Source organism: Camarhynchus parvulus, chromosome 3 (assembly GCF_901933205.1).
Source record: "Camarhynchus parvulus chromosome 3, STF_HiC, whole genome shotgun sequence".
NCBI lineage: Eukaryota > Metazoa > Chordata > Aves > Passeriformes > Thraupidae > Camarhynchus > Camarhynchus parvulus.
This window is the reverse complement of record NC_044573.1, coordinates 54,820,703-54,844,871: the sequence shown is the minus strand read 5'-3', so window position 1 is coordinate 54,844,871 and position 24,169 is coordinate 54,820,703. Positions and strand designations below refer to the sequence as shown.

At 35.6% G+C, this 24,169-nt stretch overlaps 1 protein-coding gene across 1 annotated transcript in view; it reads right to left on the bottom strand.

Annotated features, from left to right (window-relative positions):
- Positions 1-24,169, bottom strand: part of SYNE1 (spectrin repeat containing nuclear envelope protein 1) — a 288,727-nt gene that overhangs the window by 175,256 nt on the left and 89,302 nt on the right. The window contains exons 18-33 of the mRNA XM_030946688.1: positions 21,387-21,551; positions 19,733-19,885; positions 19,151-19,294; positions 18,662-18,835; positions 17,461-17,619; positions 15,312-15,476; positions 14,624-14,758; positions 13,641-13,799; positions 13,193-13,401; positions 12,825-12,933; positions 11,432-11,596; positions 9,485-9,652; positions 7,794-7,970; positions 6,389-6,529; positions 5,179-5,339; positions 2,242-2,392 (exon numbers count right to left, since the gene is read on the bottom strand). Of these exons, the coding sequence (XP_030802548.1) occupies positions 2,242-2,392; positions 5,179-5,339; positions 6,389-6,529; positions 7,794-7,970; positions 9,485-9,652; positions 11,432-11,596; positions 12,825-12,933; positions 13,193-13,401; positions 13,641-13,799; positions 14,624-14,758; positions 15,312-15,476; positions 17,461-17,619; positions 18,662-18,835; positions 19,151-19,294; positions 19,733-19,885; positions 21,387-21,551 (2,535 nt within the window). The remainder of the gene's footprint in view (positions 1-2,241; positions 2,393-5,178; positions 5,340-6,388; positions 6,530-7,793; positions 7,971-9,484; positions 9,653-11,431; positions 11,597-12,824; positions 12,934-13,192; positions 13,402-13,640; positions 13,800-14,623; positions 14,759-15,311; positions 15,477-17,460; positions 17,620-18,661; positions 18,836-19,150; positions 19,295-19,732; positions 19,886-21,386; positions 21,552-24,169) is intronic.

Genomic DNA, 24,169 nt, shown 5'->3' with positions numbered 1-24,169 from the left:
AAAAAAAAAGTTAGAATATGTATATGCATGAAAGTAACCAAAAACTTTCTTGAAAATTCACTCTCAAAGCATAGGTAGCGCCCAACTTCTAATACAATAGTGATAAAAATATAGTCTCTGTCTTATAAAGCCATTATAAAGCTCAGGAGTAGCTTGCTGAAACATTCAGTCAAAAATTAGCAGGGTGACTGTCAGAAAAAAAAGTGATGCTATAAGAATTTATAGTTTCTCTTTACGCAATATATTCTGAATTAATTTGGATTATAAAATATCTTTTTTTTACACAAGAACATGTTGCTGAGGAAAAATACTGGATTTGCAGCCCTGAAGCTGAAATTATCTAACAATGCAGTAGATACAAATGAGGCAGTGCTTTCTCACTCCTACGCTATTCTGTTAAATTCACTCAGTTACATAAAAGAAGGTGGATAATTGAGGCTTTCAAACTCGCACTGAGTCTGCCACCAATGGTAACTACTTGTGATAACTGTCATTTTGTTCCACCAGGAATTTCAGAAAAATGTGTAGGTGAAAATCTGGCTCTGCTGAAGTCACTGGGGCTTTGCAATCAGCATCACCAAAAACAGAGTATTACCACTGTCATGTAGGATAATTACACCCAGCTGACCCCAGGCTTTTTATCTGGTCAGCCAAAGGTGTCAAGGAGCACACTATTTTTTTCGTCATTTGCCCTATGTTGAAATGCTCCTTACTAATTTGGTGTGGTAGAAATTATATACTAAGTATTCTGATTAGTGTTGTGAAACCGAGTAGCTCTTCAGGACACTGAGAACAAAACATAGCAAACTCTTCAAAATCAGGCTCAAAGCAATGCTGCTGAAACAGATCTCTGGCTATGTCCATGCATTGGAGGTGAGATGACACATTTCACATATCACAGCTCATAAAGCTCATTAGTTCACCTGAGGTACAATGATGTACCCTATGCCTTATGTGGAGGATTTTCTGGTTTATGTCTGTTCACTCAGGTGTTCAAAAACATCATCTGCTGGCCATGGTGCTTATATGTGTAAGAATTATGATGGATTTTTCAGAAACTTTCAATGCAGTGTAAAAATCGCTGCTTATCTGCATCTACAGTAAAGATCAACCTTTCTGGGAACTTGGTTGGAATAGGCTAGTAGGACTTAATGCTCCATTTAGACAGACAAGAACTGACACACTGAAATGCAATAATAGCATCATTTGATGCACTTATTTTCTGTCTTAAACACTGGAATCCTAATTATTGAGAAGCAGGACAACACTATAATATATGCCAGTGGAATAAGTACATACATATTACTTCACAAGGAAACTGTTTTTGAATTGCTGTGGTGATGAAGCAAGAATTCAAACATTGTTCTGTTATTCAATGACGAAGTCACGAGATTTTATTTATTTAGTCATTGTAAAGTTGTGAACAAATTAAGAACAGGATAATCTGTTGATAAACTGTTTCTGTCACATAAAACAAGTGCCTAATAGGATCCTTTGGAAATAGTGTCAAGCTGGTCTGGAAGCAGCTGCACACCTGTACACCTCCTGAAGAACAAGTAGGTCACAGAAAAAAGAAAATGGCAATGTGCACTGCCTATTGAAAAACTCTGCACCCTTAGAAGCATACCATTCCAGAGAAGGTGCATCTCCATTTGTGGAAGGATACAAAGTCAGCCCTTGAGATTAAATGCTTGAAGACAATATGCACTTCAGTCAGCAATTTGAAACTAAACCACTGTGTAACTACAGGAATGTACATGGAACTGAAGACAGTGCAAATACAACCACAGTAAATGTTATGTAGGTTTTCAAGCTACCAAGAGCAATAGTTTCTTTATTAATTCAGCATAAAAGATACATAAATCAAGTTATAACTTTAGCTTGCAATATTAAAATCAAGTTCTATAGCCACCAGCTGTTGTATGTTAAAAAAAAAACTTGTATTTATGTAGCTATTTTGTTGAGATTACTAAAAAATAAGAAGGATACATAAATTATGTTTTTAACCATACACATAAAGACCTCATATATGTAAACTAAACACTAAAAGAGAAGGCAGCCTGTAAGAATTTTCCTTTAGTTTATATAAGACTTTACTGCTTGGTATATTTATGTATAAAATGTGCCATCATTTCATCATGGTACTTTTGAGACATGTAAAATGTTTCTTTTCTCATTTGGCCTCTGGCAAAATAACAGCTAAATGGGCTTTTAATACTAAACAGAACAAGAACTAATCACCTTGATTTGGCTGATCTGTATGTCCAAAGGAGATGATGATGTTTCCAAAGTTTCCAGTTCTTTTTCTTGTTCAGCTATCCAGTTGGACAGAGCTTCAAAATTATTGCCAAAATCATCCCACTTGTTTTTCACCATTTCCATGCTTTTAATACTAAAATTAACCAAATCAATTAGAGAGAATAAACAGTTTAATATAATGAAGCTGCCCATATTCTTGCTAAAATAAAAACGGAACTTATTCAAATCTACAGGAGGGTCATTTTAAAAAGTTCTCCTTTTAGAAGATCAAGCTGTGCATCTAAATTCAAACATGGTTCTCTATTAGACCATGCACCAAAAGTCAAACAAATGCATTAGCAATTGAGGGGACATCAAGAGGTAAAAGAAAGTACAGCTTTATTAATCAGCTGTACAAGAATCTCATCATAGTGGGAAGAGAAAGGAAAAGGAACATCAACAGGATGAAATTTCTATGAAATAATATGGAATGATGATTACATCAGAAATCTAAATACTTAGATAACTGAGTGTATAGATGTTCATAATTTAGTCCCTAGACCAGAATGATTAAAACCAGTGAAATGTGGACATACACACAGTCACCAATGCTTAACTGCTTTATTGATCTGGCTTTTTTATAACAGCAATCTCCACCTCTTATAGGAAGTTCATGTTTGCTGGGGCAATGATTTCCTATCAAGCCAAAGAATCAACAACAAACGTGACTCAACTCCCTCAGAGTCAGTAGTTTTACATTATAGATATGTTAAACAGAGACAGATTATGACTGATTTTTCTATGTCTAGGATTGCAACCAAAGCACCTGTTTTTTGTCACAAGCAAGAAGGCCATTATACAAGGCCTAACAGCATTAACTTCCAGTATACAAGTTTCTGCTCCGTTCAAGTAATTGAAACCAGTGCTAATGTAGGCCCTGCACACAGATTGCAAAACACATTTTCTATTTCACTGAAAATATTAAAGTTTCATCATAAAATTTTGAATATTACAAAATTTCAAAATACATTTTCCTTCTAAATATAGCCTAAAAACCATTCCACCATAAAAAGATCCTAACTCTCCCCCCCTTCATTAAAGCTAGAGAAAGCTTTAAGAAAAGATGAAGCCTAAAAATGTAAAAGTTGGCCTTTTTATTTTTTCTTATTTATTTTCAAAATTAAAAAAAAAGTCAACAGCCATTTACTTATAAGAGTGTATGCAAATTCAAGTTAGTTGTAGGAAAACAATGTGCAAAAATATTTTACTCAAGTCCAGCTCATGAAAATACAGCTGGAAATCAGAATCCAGGGACCAGATCAGTGGCACAACTGTGGTGGCATGCCTTTCTTGGAGTTTCTTTAAGAAAGCCACAGATTGTAAAGAATATAACCCCAAACACACTGCACAGTTCTGCATGATTGCCTTGGAAGACAGATGGGCTAAGTTGCTACAGCAGCTGACTGTGGAGAGCTGCTCAAACTTTTCTCTCCTTTTCCTGTTCCCTGGCATACTATGTAACTTAGGAGTTTGGAATAACTTCACTTTAAATTACTCAGCCAAGATTTTTTTTGATGATGCAAGTTAAAATATAAATCTTACATACTTACTATGAGTTCTGCAGATACCCTGTAGATAGTTGTATGTATTTGCATCTTTTACAGAAGCCATTTAGCTTTTTATTATCTGCCACACTACCACAGACATTCTGTATAATCCATACATTCAACTAAAACCTATTTCATATCTACACTGAAAGGGTATATCAATGATGACTTTTAAATAAAAATAAATTACTTTACTTAAAAAGCAAATATTCATTGCTGGAAGGCTAAATTTAAGAGATTGAAAAATAACACTAGTTTTCTCTCTTACAGTGGAGAAAATAATATGCAAAGTATTAAGTAAGAAATGGTAGAATTTGACTGAAAATCACTCTAGCACTTCATGTTGGAGAATGTATTACACATAAATGGTCAGACCACCATTTGCTGCACAGGCTAGTTATTCTGGTTTATAACTGTTCTTTCACATCAGGAAGAAAATGGCATTAACCTAAAATCAGATTAGTATGACAGTGGTCATTATGAGGAAAAAAAACCCAATTGTTTGGGTATTGCCCTTTGCTCATGTTCTGTTTGAGGTGATGGTACCTGCCTAATCTTATACAGCAAATTATTCAAGAAAGTAATTCCAGTAAGACAAAATATAAATGGCACAGGTATCTATGACTTGTGTATCAGATCTAGGGTATGCAAAAATACTGATTTCATACATACATACAAATGTGTCTGTAGAGGGATAAAATGAGAAGAGCGACATTACGAATTTGAGTAACAAGTTCAATAACTGAATTACTCACTTGAGGGAAGGGAAAAACTTTTTAAAAATACAAAAAGCTACAAATATTTATCAAGCTTTCCTTGGAGTGTGAACCTTTCATTTTTAAACAAAATCTGGAAAATTATGCCTATTTTTTTGGCAGCAGAAGCAGCTTTTGATATTGCCCATGAAGTACAATCTGGGCATTCAGCTTAGATGAAGGCACTTCTTGACACTCCTATAGAGAAAGTGGAATACTGAAAAATGAGGCAAATGTGGTAAATGTGCTGCTCTAATACTCTGAGACTTTTTCTCTCCAAAAGAGTCCAGTACCTCAAGAATGAGCTCAATTACCCCTTCTTCACATGACTGAGGCTTAAAGGTAAGTGACGGGTTTAATGTAACTAACTTTTATGAACTACATATAATTAAAAGAAAACAATTTGTTAGTTTGCACACACTCTTTTGACATATTTGGCACCACAGCTTGGTTACTATGCCAGAGAAAGCAGTAAATGACAGAGCTGATGAGACAACACAAAATGCTGACAAGGTAGTCTAGAAATCTGATACAATCTTATAGTGAAGAATAAATGTTAGGACTTGTTAAGAACATACTCTTCTTCAAGAGTAACTTCCATTTTTTTCACTTGTTCTTGGATTGATTTTGCCTGATGCTGAAGGGACTGCTTGTTCTTTGAACCAAGCTGTATCTCAGAGGAATTCTTCACCAAATTCTCAGCCTGTACTGCCATTGCTTCAGTTTGTTTAGAAAGTTCCTGTAAGGATGCAATACGTATTAATACAACCATAGAGTTTCATATATTTACACAAAAAGTATTTTTCCTCAATGTTTATGGTTCAAAAGTACCCGCATCCTACATGCATATTCTGAATGTGCAAATACATAAAAACAATCTCTGAAGGAAGTTAATTTTATATTACATTTGAGAAAAGTCCATTTGAGCAAATTAGACTGAATTAAATTTGTCAAGGGATGCTGCATGTGCAAAAGTTTTTAACTCAAAAAATCAAAGTTTCTTCTATAGCTCTTCAAGTAATTTATTTTTGCATTTTACAAGATAATATATATCTTAATTTTTCAATCCCACCATTCACCAAGTGGATTTTGCAGTACCTCATATTTTGTATTTTCACTTCATTTAGCAATTATTTTCTGTCACAAACATTAAACCCACATACCAGAAAAATTGATGCTGAGCATAATCAAGGTAGGTATAATTTATTATTGGCTTAGTCAAAGGTTAAGAATGGTGTGCAAACCATGTCACTTAGGAAAAACAAGCACTATTATTCTGTAGTAGAAAATAAAATGGGCTGGGATAATTCTGAGCTACTAAGGACAAACGGCATGTTATGGCTCTTCTCCATGGGGTGGGTAGACATCTTTCCTTTTTCTTCTCAGGTCTAAGAGTGCTATTTGTCACATTCCACATAACCTTGCCAAAGTGCCCCCTAATAATGTTGACATGCAAGTGCTCAACACTGGATTGCCAGCATAGATGATTATTGAGCATAAAATGGGAAGTCCTCAAAATGATATTAACCTTTCAGCTTCAGATATCTTAACTATAGATAATATAATTATATTAACTATAAGCTTCAGGTGCAGACTTTGAGATATCCGTTGTTTTTTTTCACAAAATGACTTTTTACCTCTGCGAAGTTTATGCGATCTCTCATCTGTAATGCAATTTGCATGGGCATTAATGGGAAACCATGCAAAGATTGAAGGCAATACACTCAGCCCATGCCAACAGGCAAGGCAGAAAGACACCTCAGTTCCTGCATTTCACACAGTCAGTACCTTTGTCTGATCCAGTTCTGAGGAGAGGCTCTCTAAACTGCTAAAGTTCAAGATACGTTCAAGTACAGAGCTTGCTTGATTGAGATATTTTACTACTGTTTCTTTGTCTCTTTCAAACTGCTCCCATTTATTTATTGTGACCTAAAAAACAGACAAACAAAACCAAAAAAGGAACACAAGGAGATCAAAGGAGAGAAAACAAGATTTTCCTTGTACGTTACTGAAAAAGGAAAAAAGAGAAAGTCTTGACATAAAATAAAATAATTTTCCTGAGAAGCCATCTACTCAACAGTGAGTAGATGAAGCTCTTCTAAACCAAATAAAACTTTTTCCTTGAATATTTGCTGATTCATATTATGCTGTGCAAAAAAAGCACCGTTCTCTAAGTTGCAGCAGTATTTAAATCTTATGTCCTGTAAGAAATCTAAAGTAATACATGTAGACATTTAGGGTGAAAAGTAGTAAAAAATATCAAAAGGATTTTTAATTCCTTTAATGAAATAAATTACAGTAAAATGTTAGAATAAAATCCCTACTCACAGGAAAATCACACATAAGGACCTATTTTCTCTTTTCTGATAATGCAGAATTATGATTAACCTACAGCATTTAATTACCAATCACAAGGTCTACTACAGCTTAAACAATTATTTTCTTGATTCTGCAGCACAGATTAAGACTTTACATATGGGAATTTTTAGAGAAAAAATTTGTTTCAATAATTAGTGCTTAAATTAAGAAGTTACTTGAGATTTATTGATTGTATTTCTCATCTTTTCTCATGGGAAATAATTTTGGTGACTTTAAACATTTTCATGGAATAGTGGCCATTTGGATTAACATTGTGCTCAGAAACATGTAAAGAGCAAATCAGATACGAGTGCAAGAAGCTGTAAATTCTAATCCCAGTTGAGGCCATGATTAGTTATAGAAGCTGAAGCAATCCACTTGAATTCCCTGTGACTTTCTCCTTTAAATTTAGGATCACAGCATGTATTTCACACAGTAGTTGTAAGGATTATATTTGCACTTCAGGTGTTATAAACCTAATATCCAGCCTAAGGACACTCAAATAAAGAGCAATACCATCTTTAGTAACCAGAAAAGAGACATCAAAAAATAAATTCACAGATAAATTATTTAAAACTGTTAACTATTATGACTGAATAGTTGAGACTTTTAAACACTTCTAGCCTGAATCCTATTTCTTTACTATTTAAGAGGTACACAGTTTCAAGAAGTTTTCATAGTGGTACTGATCACGAAAGCCCCAAGGACCAAGATTCAAAGGTAAGAAAATTAGCTCAGTTTTTTGATATTAAAAATTTGGCTTTTACTAAGTTTAAAAAAAGAAAATGAGGAAGAAGTAAGCATGAAGTCTTATTTCCAAGAGCAAAAGACTCACCTGCAGTTGCTCTTCCCGTTTCTCCATAGTCTGCTGCATGTTCTCCAATGTTCCCTCTAATTTTTGTAAATCCTCTCGTACTGTGCTGGGCAGTCCACCTTCAATCTGCAGCCGCTTGGCTTGGGAAATCTGCTTTTGCACATCTTGCCTTTTTGCACGGAGTCTCCTTGTCCTTTGCTAAAAGGATTCATCCAACAGGAATGATTACTTACTTCTTTTTAGCCCCTTTGGGAAACTGGAATGATGGAACCCCTTTCTGTTTTTGCAGGGGTATGCAATGAGAGTAACAGACAAAGGGATAAACGGGCAAGTATTTTTGAGAGCCTCACACTCATGAAGTATATGCTCTAGCTTCCAAAATGTCAAATGCTGCCTTTTGTGGCATGTGCATGGAGAAAAAGAGTGAAAATGTGGCCATTTATCCAAAATATATTCAAGAAAGCAGAAGCTGCAGCAGTTGAGCGACCACAGCAGGAGTCACAGGTGTATGTATCCCTCATGACTGAATCCACGTCTGCTCTGCACTCCTGAGGCACAGGTTGGAGCCCCAGATTGAAGAAAGCGATATATCAGCCCTCTTAGAGAGCAGCAGGGTGTGGCTAGCTTGTGTAGCTCTGTCCTGGAGGTCTTTTTGCAGCACTATCAGAAACTCCTGAAAATCCATCCTCTCTCTTTTATAACATGTCTGACCCAGCCAGCCTTGCTATGTAAATTCACAGCTAGCTCAATTCTACTCTGGGTACCTTCAGGTCTGTGTCAAAATCTGTTTCTGCCTTGGTAGACTCCATACTGCAAGGAAAAGAGCTCAAGGAGAAGTTAACTATTTCTATTACCTCTCCTAAAATGGACAAGGAATGTGGAGTATTTAAAGAATGAATACAAACCTTTACACATACAATAGTGCTTATAAATACCAAAGAGTTTAGATAAGACACAGGTAAGACTTAGTGATTGGTCAGACACTAAGCTGTTTGACTCCACAGAAATAGATGTCAATACAAAAAACTGAAATAATACCCAAACATTGGCAGTAAATGATTCCTAATCTCATTAGCTCTGAGCAGCTCAAAAAGTTATTTTCCTATATTTGGCCTTAAAAGCCATGATTTTTGGTGTATGGAAGCCATACCATTTATTATTACTGTAGCCTGTAAATGTTTTGATCCATTATCAGTGCGTTAAGAACATCCTGATCTACTCCTACAGAATAGAGGCCCATCTGTCACAAAAATAGCTATCCAGAGAAGGAAATGAGGCTAGAGCAAAACCTTCCCTCCAATATTTAGAGTTGGGGTCACATCAAACTGCTAAAATAGAGAAATTTCCAAAGCCAGAATTGTGCCCAATTCACCATGACTGAATCTGAAACTCAAGCTATAAAAAGGTAAAAAAGGGAGTCTACATATCTGCAGAGTACACTCACCCAAAATTTAAACTGAATGAAGTTTTTTTTTTCAGTGATTTGTGTCCCAAAACCCCATGTGAAATAAAACTAGACAATTAATATTTAAAAGATACTGAAAACATTTTTCACTAAAAGAAACCAATTCTAGGCCATACAGGACTGTTTCCTTTATAACTCTTTCAAGTTTAAATATAAAGAATTATATTAATGGACATAACAAAATTTTGTAATTACATAAATTGGTCTTTTAAAAAAAATTGGATATGGACATGAGTAATTGCCCTACCTGATGATGAAGCAGTAGTTGCTGAGCTTGTAATAAACTTTCTGTATCCAGGATCTTTTCAGCCTCTGCTTGGACTTCTTTAGAGTTGTTGATTAACTCTTCAATTGCACTTTTAACTTCTTCTTTGTACTGGACACAGTCTCCAACAGCACCTAAGGTATTTTCAATCTAACATCACAAATAACTTTAAGTATTTCATGTTGAAAGACACATCTATATTTTAAGGGTAGATTTATATTTGCAATACCTGTTCAAAAACACAGTAAATTTTTCTACTTATGTGACATCTGTGACAGCTACTTAGTGGTGATCACTTAAAAAACACACACTCCTCCGTTATCCTTGCAGGCTGACCCAGATGCCAAAACACCTGCACTACTGAACACACAGACACAAAAAATTTGCTGCCATTTGGACTGTCTTGAGCAGCGTTTTGGTCAGTCACAAATACACTGAAGTGCTGAATTACCCTGGTTTTATGGACCACAATGTGCATGTGCTGCAGTATCCAGTCTCAGCTTGCAACATTTTATAAAGAAAGAGGAGTATCCATTAAACACACCGGAAAGTTCTCTTTTTGTGTGATTCAGCTAAATTCATGTAGCTGACTCTCAAGCTCTGTTCCTCATATAGTTCCTGTGTTTCAGGGTTTTAATCATAAATAATTCCAGATCCTCTGCCTTTTCTTTTCCCTGTTCCTTTCCTTTTTACTTTGGAGAGTCATTTGAACTCAAGCCATTTCCTGTTATATAAATATTTAGGTTTTAGTCTCCAAAACTATTGCTGAACTCTGGCAATGCCCAGTATCAGTCCTTGCTTAAACAGTCTCATCCATCTGATTAACAAGCTTTATAAATAGTATTCTGACTTCTAAGAATTAGTAGTTAACTATAATATAGAGTGCCATTTAGATTATGCTTTTAGATTCAAACCAAGTATTTTTTATATTACCCTCATTAAGTTATTCTCATTAATTTACATTTAGTTCTGACTTTTAGAGGAAACAAAAAACAAGTGATTTAACTCCAAAATTCACCCCCCAAAAACCGAAAAATAAATAAAAAAAAAAGACAGTAACAAGCTTTTTGCAGTCAGGTGGAAATTAAATTTCTTGTCCAAACTTTCCAAACAGCTTTCACACCACAGAAGTTTAGAGAACTTTCAATAAATAGATAGGAATTTTATACATTTGAAACCCCTATAAGGCCTCCACAAGAACTGACATCAACAGTGAAATTCTGAAGTCTGAACTCTCTTTCCTGAACTCTTTTTTTGCTTTTAAGTGGGTCTATTCAACCTTTTAAGTGCCAGATGCTGTTTCACATGATTTTTCTTTTAACAGTATAAATTGTGAAGCAGTAAGTTCCCTGAGAGCCCACAGAACTCAAGGTTTCAGTGTTTCTGAAAGGTTTTGCTTGTTATGAGTTAGAAATTTCCCATGATTTCTGCAGTTACAGTATCTCCTTTTCATTCAGAGCTCAAAAAACTGCAGCCTTTTTCTGCAAGTTCAGGACATGATATACATCCTTAATGACTAGAAAAAACCCCAAAGCGGTGCTTTATTTCAGCATAAAAGACAAATAAATCATGATTAAAGTGAAATTTTATATCTACTAACTGATGTACATCGTGGTTTTGACAATGTTCACTACAAACTGATTTTAAAAAAACCTTAAAAAATGGACGTTTTGATTGCAGAAACATTTACTATGATACTTTCCAATTTTGCGAAGGGAAAAGATCCAATAGAATAATGTCTTTTTTTTTTTTTTTTGCCTGGTAGTCTCAGTGCTTTGCTACCCATGGAGTACAAATTATTTTTTCCTTGCTGAAGGCTTGCAGTTTAATTAAAAAAGCACAGCAGGGAACTTGTGCTTGTGAAGCCATGGTTGATGTCATGTCATGTGACACTGTAAGTGGAGAGCTCTTGTGTCTGTCATACTGTACCTCAGCCAGCAAATCCAGAAGTCTCTTGAAGTCACTGGAAAGTTTACAGAGCTCATCCTCTGTCTCTTTGGCCTCCAAATCAGGACAAAGTGAGGTCAAAACAACAAGTCTAGATTTCAGCCAGTTGTGATTTTCTCCATGCTTGTGAATATGCTTCCTAATTTCCTACAGAAAAAATCAAAACATTTTCTTCAAATATACAAAATACATCAATAACTGGCATTCGTGGCATAGTAGTGTAAACATACTACTTCAGCTTGAAACACTAGAAATGTAGTGTTTTTCTATTTGCATAGCCCTGTCAGATTCTGTTTCAGTCAATGGCTAGAATTTTGCACTTCTTCCACACTTTACTTCATTACTAATTAGACTGTTCTTTAGTTAGTAGTGGAATACTTTTCCCTCACAAACCTTTTTTACTTACAGCTAGCTAGATAGAGGGCAGGTACCACATGTATATTTTCCATATATTCACCATATTTTTAGCTGCAATTTAAATCTGAGTTGCTGACTTCCCCAAATATATGATTTCATGCAATATAAGTGTAATTTTTTTTTCCGATTTAAATTGCTGTTTTCCACATCTCTTTTCAACCTGTAGTACATTTGTATCTTTGTGGCAGTGCTGATGAGATGTTGGCAGCAGTGAAACTACATGAGTAAATCAGACTTCTTGAAGCAGAAGCATCCATTAAGCTAAGGATCTATCAGTTTTATCAAGGTCATCCTAATAATGTTTCTCCATATGTCTAGACTCATAACCTGCTCATGAGTTTCACATAAATATCTAAACTATGGAGGTGCTCCTAGTATGTAAAATTAAAAAAAAACCAACAGAAAAAAGGGTCATGTCCCAAGTGTCACAATAAATTATTGTCTAAAACTAATTTAACTAACCAACTCAATCTTCAGCTATTCTATCACTTTGTTACCAGTCACTAGTAGAAAACTGAATAGTAGAGTATTTTTTCCTCCCCTGTTATACTGCGGTAAAAGAGAATTTTTCTAAAAGATTTCCTTACAAGTAATTATATGTAAGATCATTCAAAAATCTGCAATCCAGAAAATTTTTGCTTTTCTTTGAGCAGCACTTTTAACTCTGCATGCAATAAGATGAGGGGAAAATATTTTTTCTACCTACCCCTATAATTTTAATGCTCTAAATATAGAGGGAAAGGGACCTGTCACTCTCTAAATTATTAAAAGTAAGAACTTCTGCTACATTTGCTTTAATATGCACCTTTCTTCTGGTAATGTTTTTAAGAATATCAGGAATCAACAGAGCTACTATGGTCTCTGTAGTAAAACAGTTGCACTACTTTGGAGCAGAATTTTATCCAGACTCCCAGTAGAAATGACCACAGCTCTGGTAGAATATAAGCTAAGAGCTCACCCCCACAGATGCTTTACACTGCTTGTATTTGGCAGTATCATTAACATTTTCTTTTATCTTCTTTAGCTCTCTTTCTGTTGATGAAATCCAATTTGCCAATTCAGAAAATCTGAAATAAGATATGACAGGATGAAAAAAAAAAAGACAAAAATTGCCACCACAAAACAATAACTTCTTAAGTGTAGGCAAAAAATGATATAATCCAGTTGAAGCCCCACTATAATTTGTGGAATTTACACAAAGTATAGTTTTCTACTTGAAGCTAAGATCACAGCAGCACTTTTCCCATGGTATTGATCTGTGATGACACACAGAAAAGTGACCATGCATAAGGCTCTGCCAGACCCAGGTAAGAATGGAGGTGACACCTGCTCCTATAGCCCTTCCAGGTGTCCGAGTGCTCTGTCAGCTTCATGTACGTGCTGTCTATCTGGGATTTCAGATCCTTCAGGATTCGCTGGCTGCTTTCCAATGTCCCCCTCACTGGATCGGACACTGGCAGCTTTTGGCACAGTTCTTCCATTCTTTGTAGCCTTTTCTCACACAAGTGATAAGATCCCTTATCACCAAAGAACAACTGATGGGAGACAAAGCAGAAAATACAATAGAAATACAAACTGGAAGAAATCACCCAGCATATCTATATATTTTTCATAAACTACTAAATTAAATTTTTTTTTTTTTTAGATCAAGAGATGATCTGTCATAAGCTGGACACAAAGAGTTTGTTGGCTGAAGAGTTAGTCATAACTTCTGTTTATTACTGACGTTGAAATGTATTTCTGCAAACACCCCCTGGAGGCATGGAACTCATACCATGTGTTCCTTGATCATTCTTTCATTGCCTTCTCTGGATAACACCTTGTTCTGTCGAGCTAGTTCAGCTTTGCACTCCTCCACCGTCACCAGGAACTTGCTTTTCTGTACTTCAATTTTCAAGTGGATCAAATGATATGGGGCTTCTGTTTGAAGATCCTACACACCCACAGGGGCAATAAAGAAGCACAGAGATAAAACACTACTCCCACTAATTCCATGCAAATTTGCTACAAATAAATAGCCTAAACCTAATAATACAGAAAATAAAACATATATGTTCATGAACAGATCAGGGTTTGTTCATATCTACTTTGTTACCAATGCCTTAGATTTATCAAAAGGTCATCAGTTGTGCACCAAAATGTATGTGTATATGGCACATTACAGAGACATCTTCATTCTTGGCAAGACATAGCAAATATTTCCTGTATAAAATAGTATTCACAACTGCTTCCAGAGGTTTCTGCCTGCCTGCTAGTGAGACCCCTCATCCATCACTCCAACTTTGACCAGCAACATGTTGTAGCAGACAAAAAATTCTATAGGTGATGAGTAAAGTTAGTTCAGTTGTTAGAGTCTTTGGCATAAGACACAATTTAGGCTGATGGCCTGATGTCTTACAAATTTGTTTGTTTGGTCAGGAAAGTAACTGTAATTATCCAACATCAGCATAAAGGAAAAAATGCTAGCACGTGTACTCAAGACAGGTATCATTATGGCTGTATGTAGTTGGTGAGAAATAGGAGTTTCTAATTTATTTATCACATTTCTTGAATTTACTAAACAGGGTTTTTTCAAGAGGCTATTTGTAGGAGTAGAGGTATCTAATATTTTAAAATAGTTTTCCCCCCTTTTTTTCCCCAATTGTATGAAAAGCCAAATAATACAAACTATTTTGTTTTCTTTCATTTTAATTTTTTTTCAGTATATAGGTCATTCAAAACAAAGACTGACAATATCCAGAGATGTCATTCACTAACCTTCCACTGCCTATGGAGCTTCCTCACAGCTTCCTGCAGGCTGTGCTGCTCTTGTTCCGGGAGGATATCAGTTAGTTCATCACAAGCTTTTAGAAAGGCATTTAGGACTCTCTGATCCAACTGGTTAAAAAATTCCTGAAGTGGTGACAGAAAGTGAGAAGATGAAGCTGGATATTGATATGCCAACATGAAGTTCCCTAATACACTTTCTAAGTTTCAATGGTATTTCTGTTCCATTAAAGAACTGATATTTGAATAAAGGAAATAATTATTTCTAGCCACTCAAAGTCCAGCAAATTAATTTATTCTCAGCCAGTACACTGAGATGGCATTTTAACAAGAAGACATTTCAAAGTCACATGCACATGTTACGGTTATAATACAGAAACAGATATTAATCTAAAAAAGAGCAGTGGATATGTTAGATTGCCAAATATAATGTTCTAACTCTCAATGGTTTACTGAAAACGCCACTCTAGGTTTTTTCACCTTCTGGTTGCTTACATCCAATCTTACATCAGTAAGTGAGCTGGTCATTTCCTTTTTTGTTTTTCAATATTAACATTAGTTTAAGCTGATCTGTACAACTTCTATACGTGCAAGAAATCCATGCCAATTTTAGAATTAAGTAGGCTTTTATGTCATACACTCAAAGATTTCCATGAGGAAGATCAGAGAATCTACTCACGCTATGTTTCCTGAGAAGCTCTTCAGGATTTCCTTTTTCTTTTAAGCAACAATTGGCAATCTGTATTACTTTCTCCAGTTCTGCTCTAGACTCCTCAAACTTCTTCATCAAGCGGCTATTTGCTTCTATGTTTTTTCTCCACTCACCAGCTTTCCTGATCATATTCTGAGTCACAAGCAAAGAAAATGAGCTGGCACTTTCACACTGAGTTTTATTTGCTCTCTTTCACCATGACCTTACAAAACATGCATTTAATTTGTTTCACTCTTTTAAATATATGATTTTCACCATGCTTCTCCCACTCATGATCCCATTTTCCCTGTTTTTAATACTGAGGCTTGTACTAATGTCATCATTCAAATAAAGATTAGTAGATTAGATATCTCTGATATTTTCAGAATGCCTCTGCCATTTGATTAGTGAGGTTTTTTTCCTAAATCCTGCTTTCAAATGTAAAGCACCTGACATCATCAGAAGCTTGCCATTTCACTTTTCCTAGCACCAAACTACCTCCCCTAACATGACTCAAAGTGAGGGTGGTTTGACCCATAGATACAACCAGTTCCATGGTTCAGTTTTTCTGACTGGAAGAGGTTTGTATGATTATCACACCAGTACATCAGATAAGCAACCAGGCATAAAGCTGCTTAGAAGACAGCAAATTTTGTGCTTTAGTTGCTACCCTAGTCACAGCTCTTCCATTAGTCTGCTTTTTAGTCCATCCCCGTGCACTGCAATATCAAGTGACTCCAATTTCATGAGCAAGTAAGAAAACTTACCAAGAGAAATAAACAGTTCAGCACTTTAACTGCTGCAAGGTACTTGCATCACTGCTTACTGTACATCCACTTCACCATCCTCACTGATTACAAACCTCAGCGTAAGGAATTTTGGTGAGTTTACCCAGCCAGCTAATCAAACCTGCCATTCTCAACTTAAACATCTTGCTAATTCTTTTCAAAGTTTTCTGATAAAAATATCTGCATAGTAAGAGAATTGTATAGGGTTGTACTCTTTACATGAAAAACTGCCAGTTTCCAGTATTTTAACTTCAGGTCTGCAACACTTTGTATGATTATACCCTATTGTTTGTGTTTATTTTCTAACACAAAGGATAAACCACAGCCCAGTCCTATAGAAACAGAGTAATAATGTTGAACATGGTAAATTTACCAAGTTACAAGTGCATCTGCTTTTGCTACAATAAGCTAAACTTAAACAATTATTTCTACATTATAAATCAATCACAACTTATCTTTAGGTACACTCCACAAAACATAATATAAATTCTGAAATTCACCTCTCAGAGAGAGCTATTTATTGATAGGTGATTTTCTGCAGTTTAAATTTCAGCCTGGATACCCTATACTAAATAAAAATCACCTGAAAACAAACATGCTAAAACCCATTATGTGGAAATCTGACCCAAAGATAGTCACAGAATCACTGAAAATCCTCAGTTTGAGTGGACACATAAAGATCACTGAGTTAATCTCTGGCTCTGCACAAGACAACCCCCAAAAAATCACACCACATGCAATTGCTAATTTCACATTAGAGTAAGGCTAGACTGGTGCTGAACAGTCCCAAAAATAGCAGTAGCAACTGATAACAACAGGTAAGGGGGAATATAGTTCAAAGGCCACATCTTTGCATTATCAAATGCAATAGATTTGCAGCTTTCTATATTCACAGTCCACCACATTTTCTGAGGAAATATAAAGCCTAGAAATAGTAGCATGTGCAAATTTCCATCCTCCATGCTTTGTGTGAAAGGGGATGTGTGGGAATATAGAAGCAAATTATTAGCCTAGATAATAAAGTCAGGAGAAACAGCAAACAATGCAGCCCTCACAGTGGGATTTCAAGTTCCTCCATCCAAAGGACCTTAAGGCATGATAAAGTTCTCTTAAATCCCAGGTTCCTCTGTGGCAGGCTCACCTCTGAATAAGCACATGGAGAACATGACTGTCAATCCCCTGACCCCTTATTACCTGATAAAGACAAATCTTTAGTTGATAACTTTACATCAGAGAGGTGAGCTACCCAAGGCAGAAAGTACAGAGTGATGAAATGTAGGTACAGTAGGATAAATCAGTTGCACACGAACAAATTTTCAGAAATATACACCAAGGTATGGCATTTTTACCTGAAAAGTAATCTGAACTTGTGTAACTTTTTTCTGAAATGTTGACTGATGGAAATGCTTTAACACTTCAGTCGAAGCCAGACACTGAAGGATGCTCTGACTATTTCTCTCAATTAGGGACACATCTTTCTTGCAGTTTTCTTGATAAGCTACCAAATCCTGAAAGAAAAAAAACATATATCTACCCTGGCCAGGAACAAAGAGGAAAAGGTTTGGCAAAATAACAGGAAGATGCTTTTGACAGTAAAGACAAAAGGGATGAGGTCACAGGACTATCACAAAGAGACGACACAAAATATTACATGGAATAACACAGATGACACAACTTTCTCCTTGAATGTGAACTGTTGTACCCAAATAGATTTCTAGCTATTCACAAAACAAAATACAGATATGTAATCAAGCCCTTTGGGTAGAGAATGGAGGTCTATTGATCTACATTGCCAATACATTGTAGGTCAATACGTTATTCCGTGATTTAATTTTCTGGTATTTCTATATTTATAGTATAACTGAAAATAACCAACAGTGACATAGGAATGACAGCTCTCAGTAGCAGGTTGAGATCTCAACCTTCCTTGCCTTTCAACAAATTAATCCTTCATGTCAGCTTTTGGAATTCAGATTTCATTGTAAATTACATTAAGTCATGAGGAATATACTTTTAAAAAGAGAGAAAAAGAAAACATGCATGAAATAGTACAGGCTGAAAAAAAGTTTTAAAAATCCTACTTTGATTTAACTTTTCAAGGGAGTTCTGACTAGCTCTGAATTCCTCCAAAAAGAAATGCTTATTAGCCATTAAGAAAAGTTAATGCTATACTGCAATTAATTTCAAATAAAGCACTTTTCCAAGCCTTTAAAAAACTTCAATAATAGTCCAAGGAAACTTAGAGAAGTTTCTGATCTTGATGTTTCATCTGCTTAATAAAAAACCAATGTATTTCTTGTATTTCAGTCCAATTTCCACTAGATTAAAAAAAAAAAAAAGTCATGTTTACGTCTTGGATTTAAACCAGGACACTAGATAGGAACAAAAGTTTCAAATTTTTTTGTATTTATGCCTAGCTGACTTTAGGATAAGGCTACATCTGTTGCCTGAATATCTGCTCAGCTTACAGGGTTACAACCCAAATTCTTAGAAAGATGATTGCAAATACTCAGAGGCAGCAGACCTTTGTGAGATGCTTTTGAAACTTACTTGGGCTTTTTGTTTAAGAACAGTTGTTGGTTGTGCTTCAGGATCCAGGATAGAAATTATTTCATTTACTTTTTCAAGAGATTCATAAAAATGTGTGATTTGTTTCTCCAGTTCTTCCAGGGGAGACAGGAGACGTTGGCATTCATACAGCAGGGCACTGGAATACTCCTTAACCTTTTGGTCAAGCAAAACAGTTATTGAAACAGTTGTAAAATTCAATAAATAGCAGCTTTTTCTGCATGTAGGTTTATATAGTTGTTACTTAATCTTTTTTTAAGGTAGAGCAGTCCTGATCTTGAATTGCTCCTTAATGAAAAGAGTATTAAATTTAAGGAAGGTAGTCTTAGCATTTAAGAGAAGTAACACCTTCTCCACCCTGAACCAATCTACTGTTACAATATCTGCATATCTGTGAGAATTTATGTACAGGACCCTACTATTTATTATTTCAACAGTCTACAACTTGTAGTAAAAAAAACATTCTGCAACCTTGCCCAGCTGCTCTTTGAGCCGTGTCAAAGTCCCCAGCATTTCATTGGCTTCCTCTTGGGAAACTTCTTTTGTAATAAGTTGCACCGTCCTTGTAACCGCTTTGTACTGAGCTTCCATTGCAGGCAATTTCTGCTTGATATTCTGAAAGAAGTTTCAAAAAATATTTCAACAACAGTATTTATGTGTTAATGGGAGATAAAAGAATGATGAATGATATATATTCTAATTGCAAATTATTTTTGTCACTGATTTCAGTCAACACTGGATCATATTTCAAATCCATGAAAACGAAGCCAGAGAGTGTCAGTCAACTCACCTGAATGTGATTTGAAACTACAAAGAAAGAAATATCTACTGAGACAGTGTTTTGGAAATTTGCTCTAAAAATATCACAATAGAATACAACTATATGTTTTTTAGATATAGCTGAAACCATGCAAAAAAAAAAAAGCACCACTGATAAAAACCCCAATTAATAATGGGAATGCATACTACAATAAATTTATGCTATCAGAATTAAATAGCTGCAATTTTCTTTCTTTTGAAGGAGGAAGGAAGAAACGAAAGGCAGATGCTTACTTCTAAATCTTGCACAAACATTTTGACATCATGAAAGGACACTTCTACAGGGACTGAAAATTTTGCATTGCTTCCATCAATAAAAGCTGTCAGATGGGCCACACCATCCACATACTCCTTCCTCATTTTGTCCAGTTCATCTGCTCGAGCATACTAAAACAGAGAAAGAAAAGGAAAAAATACAAAACAAAACAACAACAAAAAACCCAAACAAAACAAAAAATGCCAACCCAAATTAGACCAAATTAGATACCTAGCAAATAAGTAATGATTTAAGAGAATTAGCATGCTTTCAGTGCAATTGTTTGCTGGAAAAATTACATTAAATGAAATACAATATAATGGAAAGTACTGTAAATTCATCATCTGCATTAGTTTCAATAGTAATGATGGTAAGATGAACAGCATGCATAGAGGAGGTCAGCCTCTTTTAAGGTCTGGGGAATGCCAGACTCATTTGTTTCTACCCTAGAATCAACAGTTCAATTAATTTCTCACTACGTACAACATCAATTTTGAAAATTCAGCAAAGAGAATAAAACATGAAAAGTCTAGAAAAGAAACAAATAAGGGAAATCTTAATAAAGGAATGCTTGCTGGGGAAAAGGGAAACATATGCCTTAGAAAGTAGAAAGAGCTGTGCAACAGAAATGGTGAAAAAGCCTGTGAGAAAAAAACCCCACATAGCCAGCATATGAAAGAAGCTGCATAAGTAGTGGAAGAGACATTTACATCAGTGAATCACCCTAAATAGCATCAGCAAGTAAAGCTTGAGAACATTCTTGTCAACAGTCTGGAAAAGTTACAATAGAAGAGAGACAATCATTTTCTGCTTTTCCTTTTAAGTTGACTCCATAGGAGATAATAATGCCAGTAAGGAAAACAGATTCAGTACTTTCAAACAGGCAACTGCTATTTAAAATCACTGAAAGGGGACAATATTGATAGATGTATATTGACTAGAACAAAGATATTTTCTAATGTGTTTATGAGGTGTGAAATAGTTCTGTGTAATTAAGATCACATCTTCTCTTTGATTTTTAAAGAGCAATATAGAAACCACAATTCTTTTTGTATCAGCTGAATCGCTTACATGAGGTAAAAAGGGTAGGTTTATAAGTTTACTATAAGAGTCTGCTTATAGGCAAGATAGAAGTAAAGTCTGACCGAAATGGGGAAAAACTTAGTTAATTAAAATAATTATTGTCCCTGCTTATGGTTGCCATACAATAATTGGAAGGAGCTTTATTTATAGAGTAGTGAAAATAATAATTTTCACCATGTTCACTGTTTAGCTTTACAGAGCTTGTACAGTAGCAATAGGTACTGAAAAAGTAATTTTCTTTGTAGACCAGTAGAAGTTATGTATCAATAACATTTACTGTGTCAAGACAGATGATTACGATGAAAAACTACAGCTTGTACTGGTTGAAAACGTCCCCTCACCTGTCCCCAAACAGCTGTATAACCAAAAAGGTAAATAAAAGAAGAGCCCAAATACAATAAATTACTGTCAGGGAGTTATTTTAAATACTGATGAACAGTTAGGCACTTTAGAAAGCTGTCCTATAGTCCTGCTAACAGGGCAATCTGTCTTGCTTGCCTGGAAATGACAAAGTAAATATTTTAAAGTAACAAGGGCAAAATCACTTACCTGCTTAACTTGCATAAACAATTCTCTCCATCTTCCATTTAGCAATAGAAGCTGCTGTTTAAGGTCTCTGGAAATGGTCTCATCACATGTTTCAATTAGAAAATTACCAGCATCATTCATGGCTGTGTGCTGCTGGATCCAATGAGGTAAGTGCCGGAAGAAATCCTGAGGAAGAAAATAAAAAAAGAGTTCCAAAACCTTTTCGATTAGTCTTTATCTTAAATCATAAAACTAAAATTTAATCACCCACTCATGACTTGATTAAATCTTGTTGAACAATTACCCTCTGATGCTCTTCACATCAAATATGCCACAACAGAATTTTCATGTCTGTGAATATAACCTGTGGAATTAAAAATTACTGCCAGTTTACTTACAGCTCATTTTACTCCAGTGAGTGACTTCAGTTAAACCAATGAAACGCCTCCTTAAGAGAAAAATCCATAACTGAAAATGCTGTTAGGACTCAAGTATTTTCTGTGCTGTCCTTAAACAGCGTGGGCTGACAGTAACCCAGTCATATACAGGCTGTGGAGAGGTCCTTCCCCTGCTGTGAACCACATGCAGCTTTCCAAGGTCTGGCCTCTCACAAGGCCTTTGAAGACTGATTCTTTTTATCACTGCTTCCTCCTATCTCAGAGCAGGTGAGCACAGAGGGGAAAGAGATGGTTGTCAGTGATTTTGTCCCCCTCCCTGAGACAGCCTTATAAACTGTATGCATCTTGTAGGCAGGTATGTGCACATAAACTGGTAGAGAAGACAAAGACCAATTCCCTTCTTTCCTCTGTTCCTGAAAATGGGCAATTGTTCCTAAGGCAGGTATCCCTGGGCTCTATGGCTCCACCTATATCAATAAACAAAACAGGACTCAAGCACTGTCTCATGATTGTCCACATCTTCTGACATGATTTTGGCTTGTCCCCAGTACCCTTCTACCAAACAATGCATAATTCAAAGAATAGCACAGTCTGTTCCAAACTGGATCATGAGGGTGCCTTCCTTCAGGGCAGAAGGAGTAATCAGAAGGATCCAAGCTATCTGATCCTCAAATTTAGGAGGGGCAGCAATGGATTTTGTTTACGACTATCAATCTACCCTATAATTCCAAAACCATTCACCTTCCATGTGACAGTCCAATACAGTCCTTTGCTCAATGGTACATGAGAAAAATTCCTATCCAACCACACTGTCACAGCCACCCCAAGTTTCAGAGCTACAGTTCTGAAACTGTATTTGTCAGAACCCATCCCCATATAAAAGAAATTCAGATGCAACTGTAAAGAAAAGGTCACGTGGTTGTATACTGGTCAAATATATTGAAGAGAGAATTGAACAGCACACAGTGTTTCAGTTCCTTAAAGGTGAGATCAAGAGGATTCAGGTGCTCTGTACTGATTTATCAGTGAATAAATTTAGTCAGCTCAGTAAACTGCATCTGCAGTTTGAAGCTTTTTTCACTTGCAGTGGAGCAACCCCCTTGCTTTGTACAAAGGCTAACCTTTATGAGCACATCCAAAAGAAATAAAGTCTGCTAAATCTGGCACTGGTCAGCTTTCCAGTGGTCAGGCTCATTAAAGGGCAAGAAGAAAAAGCCACGTGGACTGAACTACTCACATCCTTGTTTCCACACACTTATTCCCACAAACCATTACCTTCTGCAGACCTGGCTGGGGAGGCTCGCCATTTCAGAAGCCAACCTGAGACGTGTTCATTTTAAACAAGTTTGGGAAGCACACCTCATTCTCAATTAAAACAATACACCTCTTTTTAAGGAAGTCACTAGATGAGATCTAGAAGCTCTCTAAAAGCTTTTGGATACAGCTGTGTGAGAAGTGTGGGAGGATGCAGTTAGAGTGAAATTATGGAAAGTGCTTAAGAGGTGGTGGAAGTAAACAAAGGAGCTGTAGAAGGAACAGTTTGAAAAATCCAAGCATACTGGTATTTTTTTTTTTTGCAACATCTTCAGTATTACAGATTCACAATAAGGTTTCTGAAAATTGAAGCCAATGAGAAAGCCAACAGGGCACTTTCTTTTCCAAATCAAACATGCTGGTCTGGAAATGATGCAGAGATAATGGAAAGAAGAAGAAAGCATGACAGCATGATGAAGGGCTACTGTGGTTTCTGCCTAGGATAGAGTATAGAGGCTTTAAGTAATACAGGTAAGGTTTGGAAATGGGCAACTTTGTATCACATTACTGATATCTTTGTGGTTTTACAGAAAAAATATTTTGAAATGTTAAAAATGTTTGATGCCATATTCCAAACAATAGTTATCATCTTTCATCTGGTATTCCAGATGGGTTTTTCTTCATGGCTGTAAAACTATTAATTTTACAAACCACTATAAGAATTGATTTTGGTTTTAATAATCAAATATTAAAACTGCTAAATCAGACCTATCCTTGGAACTATCTAAGTGAACATTATTGCTGTGGAAAGCTAAATTCAACATTAAAAGTAGAAGTAACTTTTAAATATGTGAGTCAGTCTACAGACAGATGCTATCACTCAGTAACCTTTAACAGGTTTGAGCTAATGTACTTTTAAGAAAAAAACTAGCATTTTGGGAAGAATAAAGCTTCATGTCTAAGGTTTTCAACAAGATTTCTTGAATTTCTTGAAATCATATACCAGAATTACTTTTTGGATTTATGTTAGAAACAAAAAGCAAGTATATACTGTATGGGTATGTCCAAATTTCTGCTTTGAAAATCTTTGAAGATAAAGTTATACATCTAAACAGAAAAGTAAATGTTTTGATTTTATTCATATACATGGAT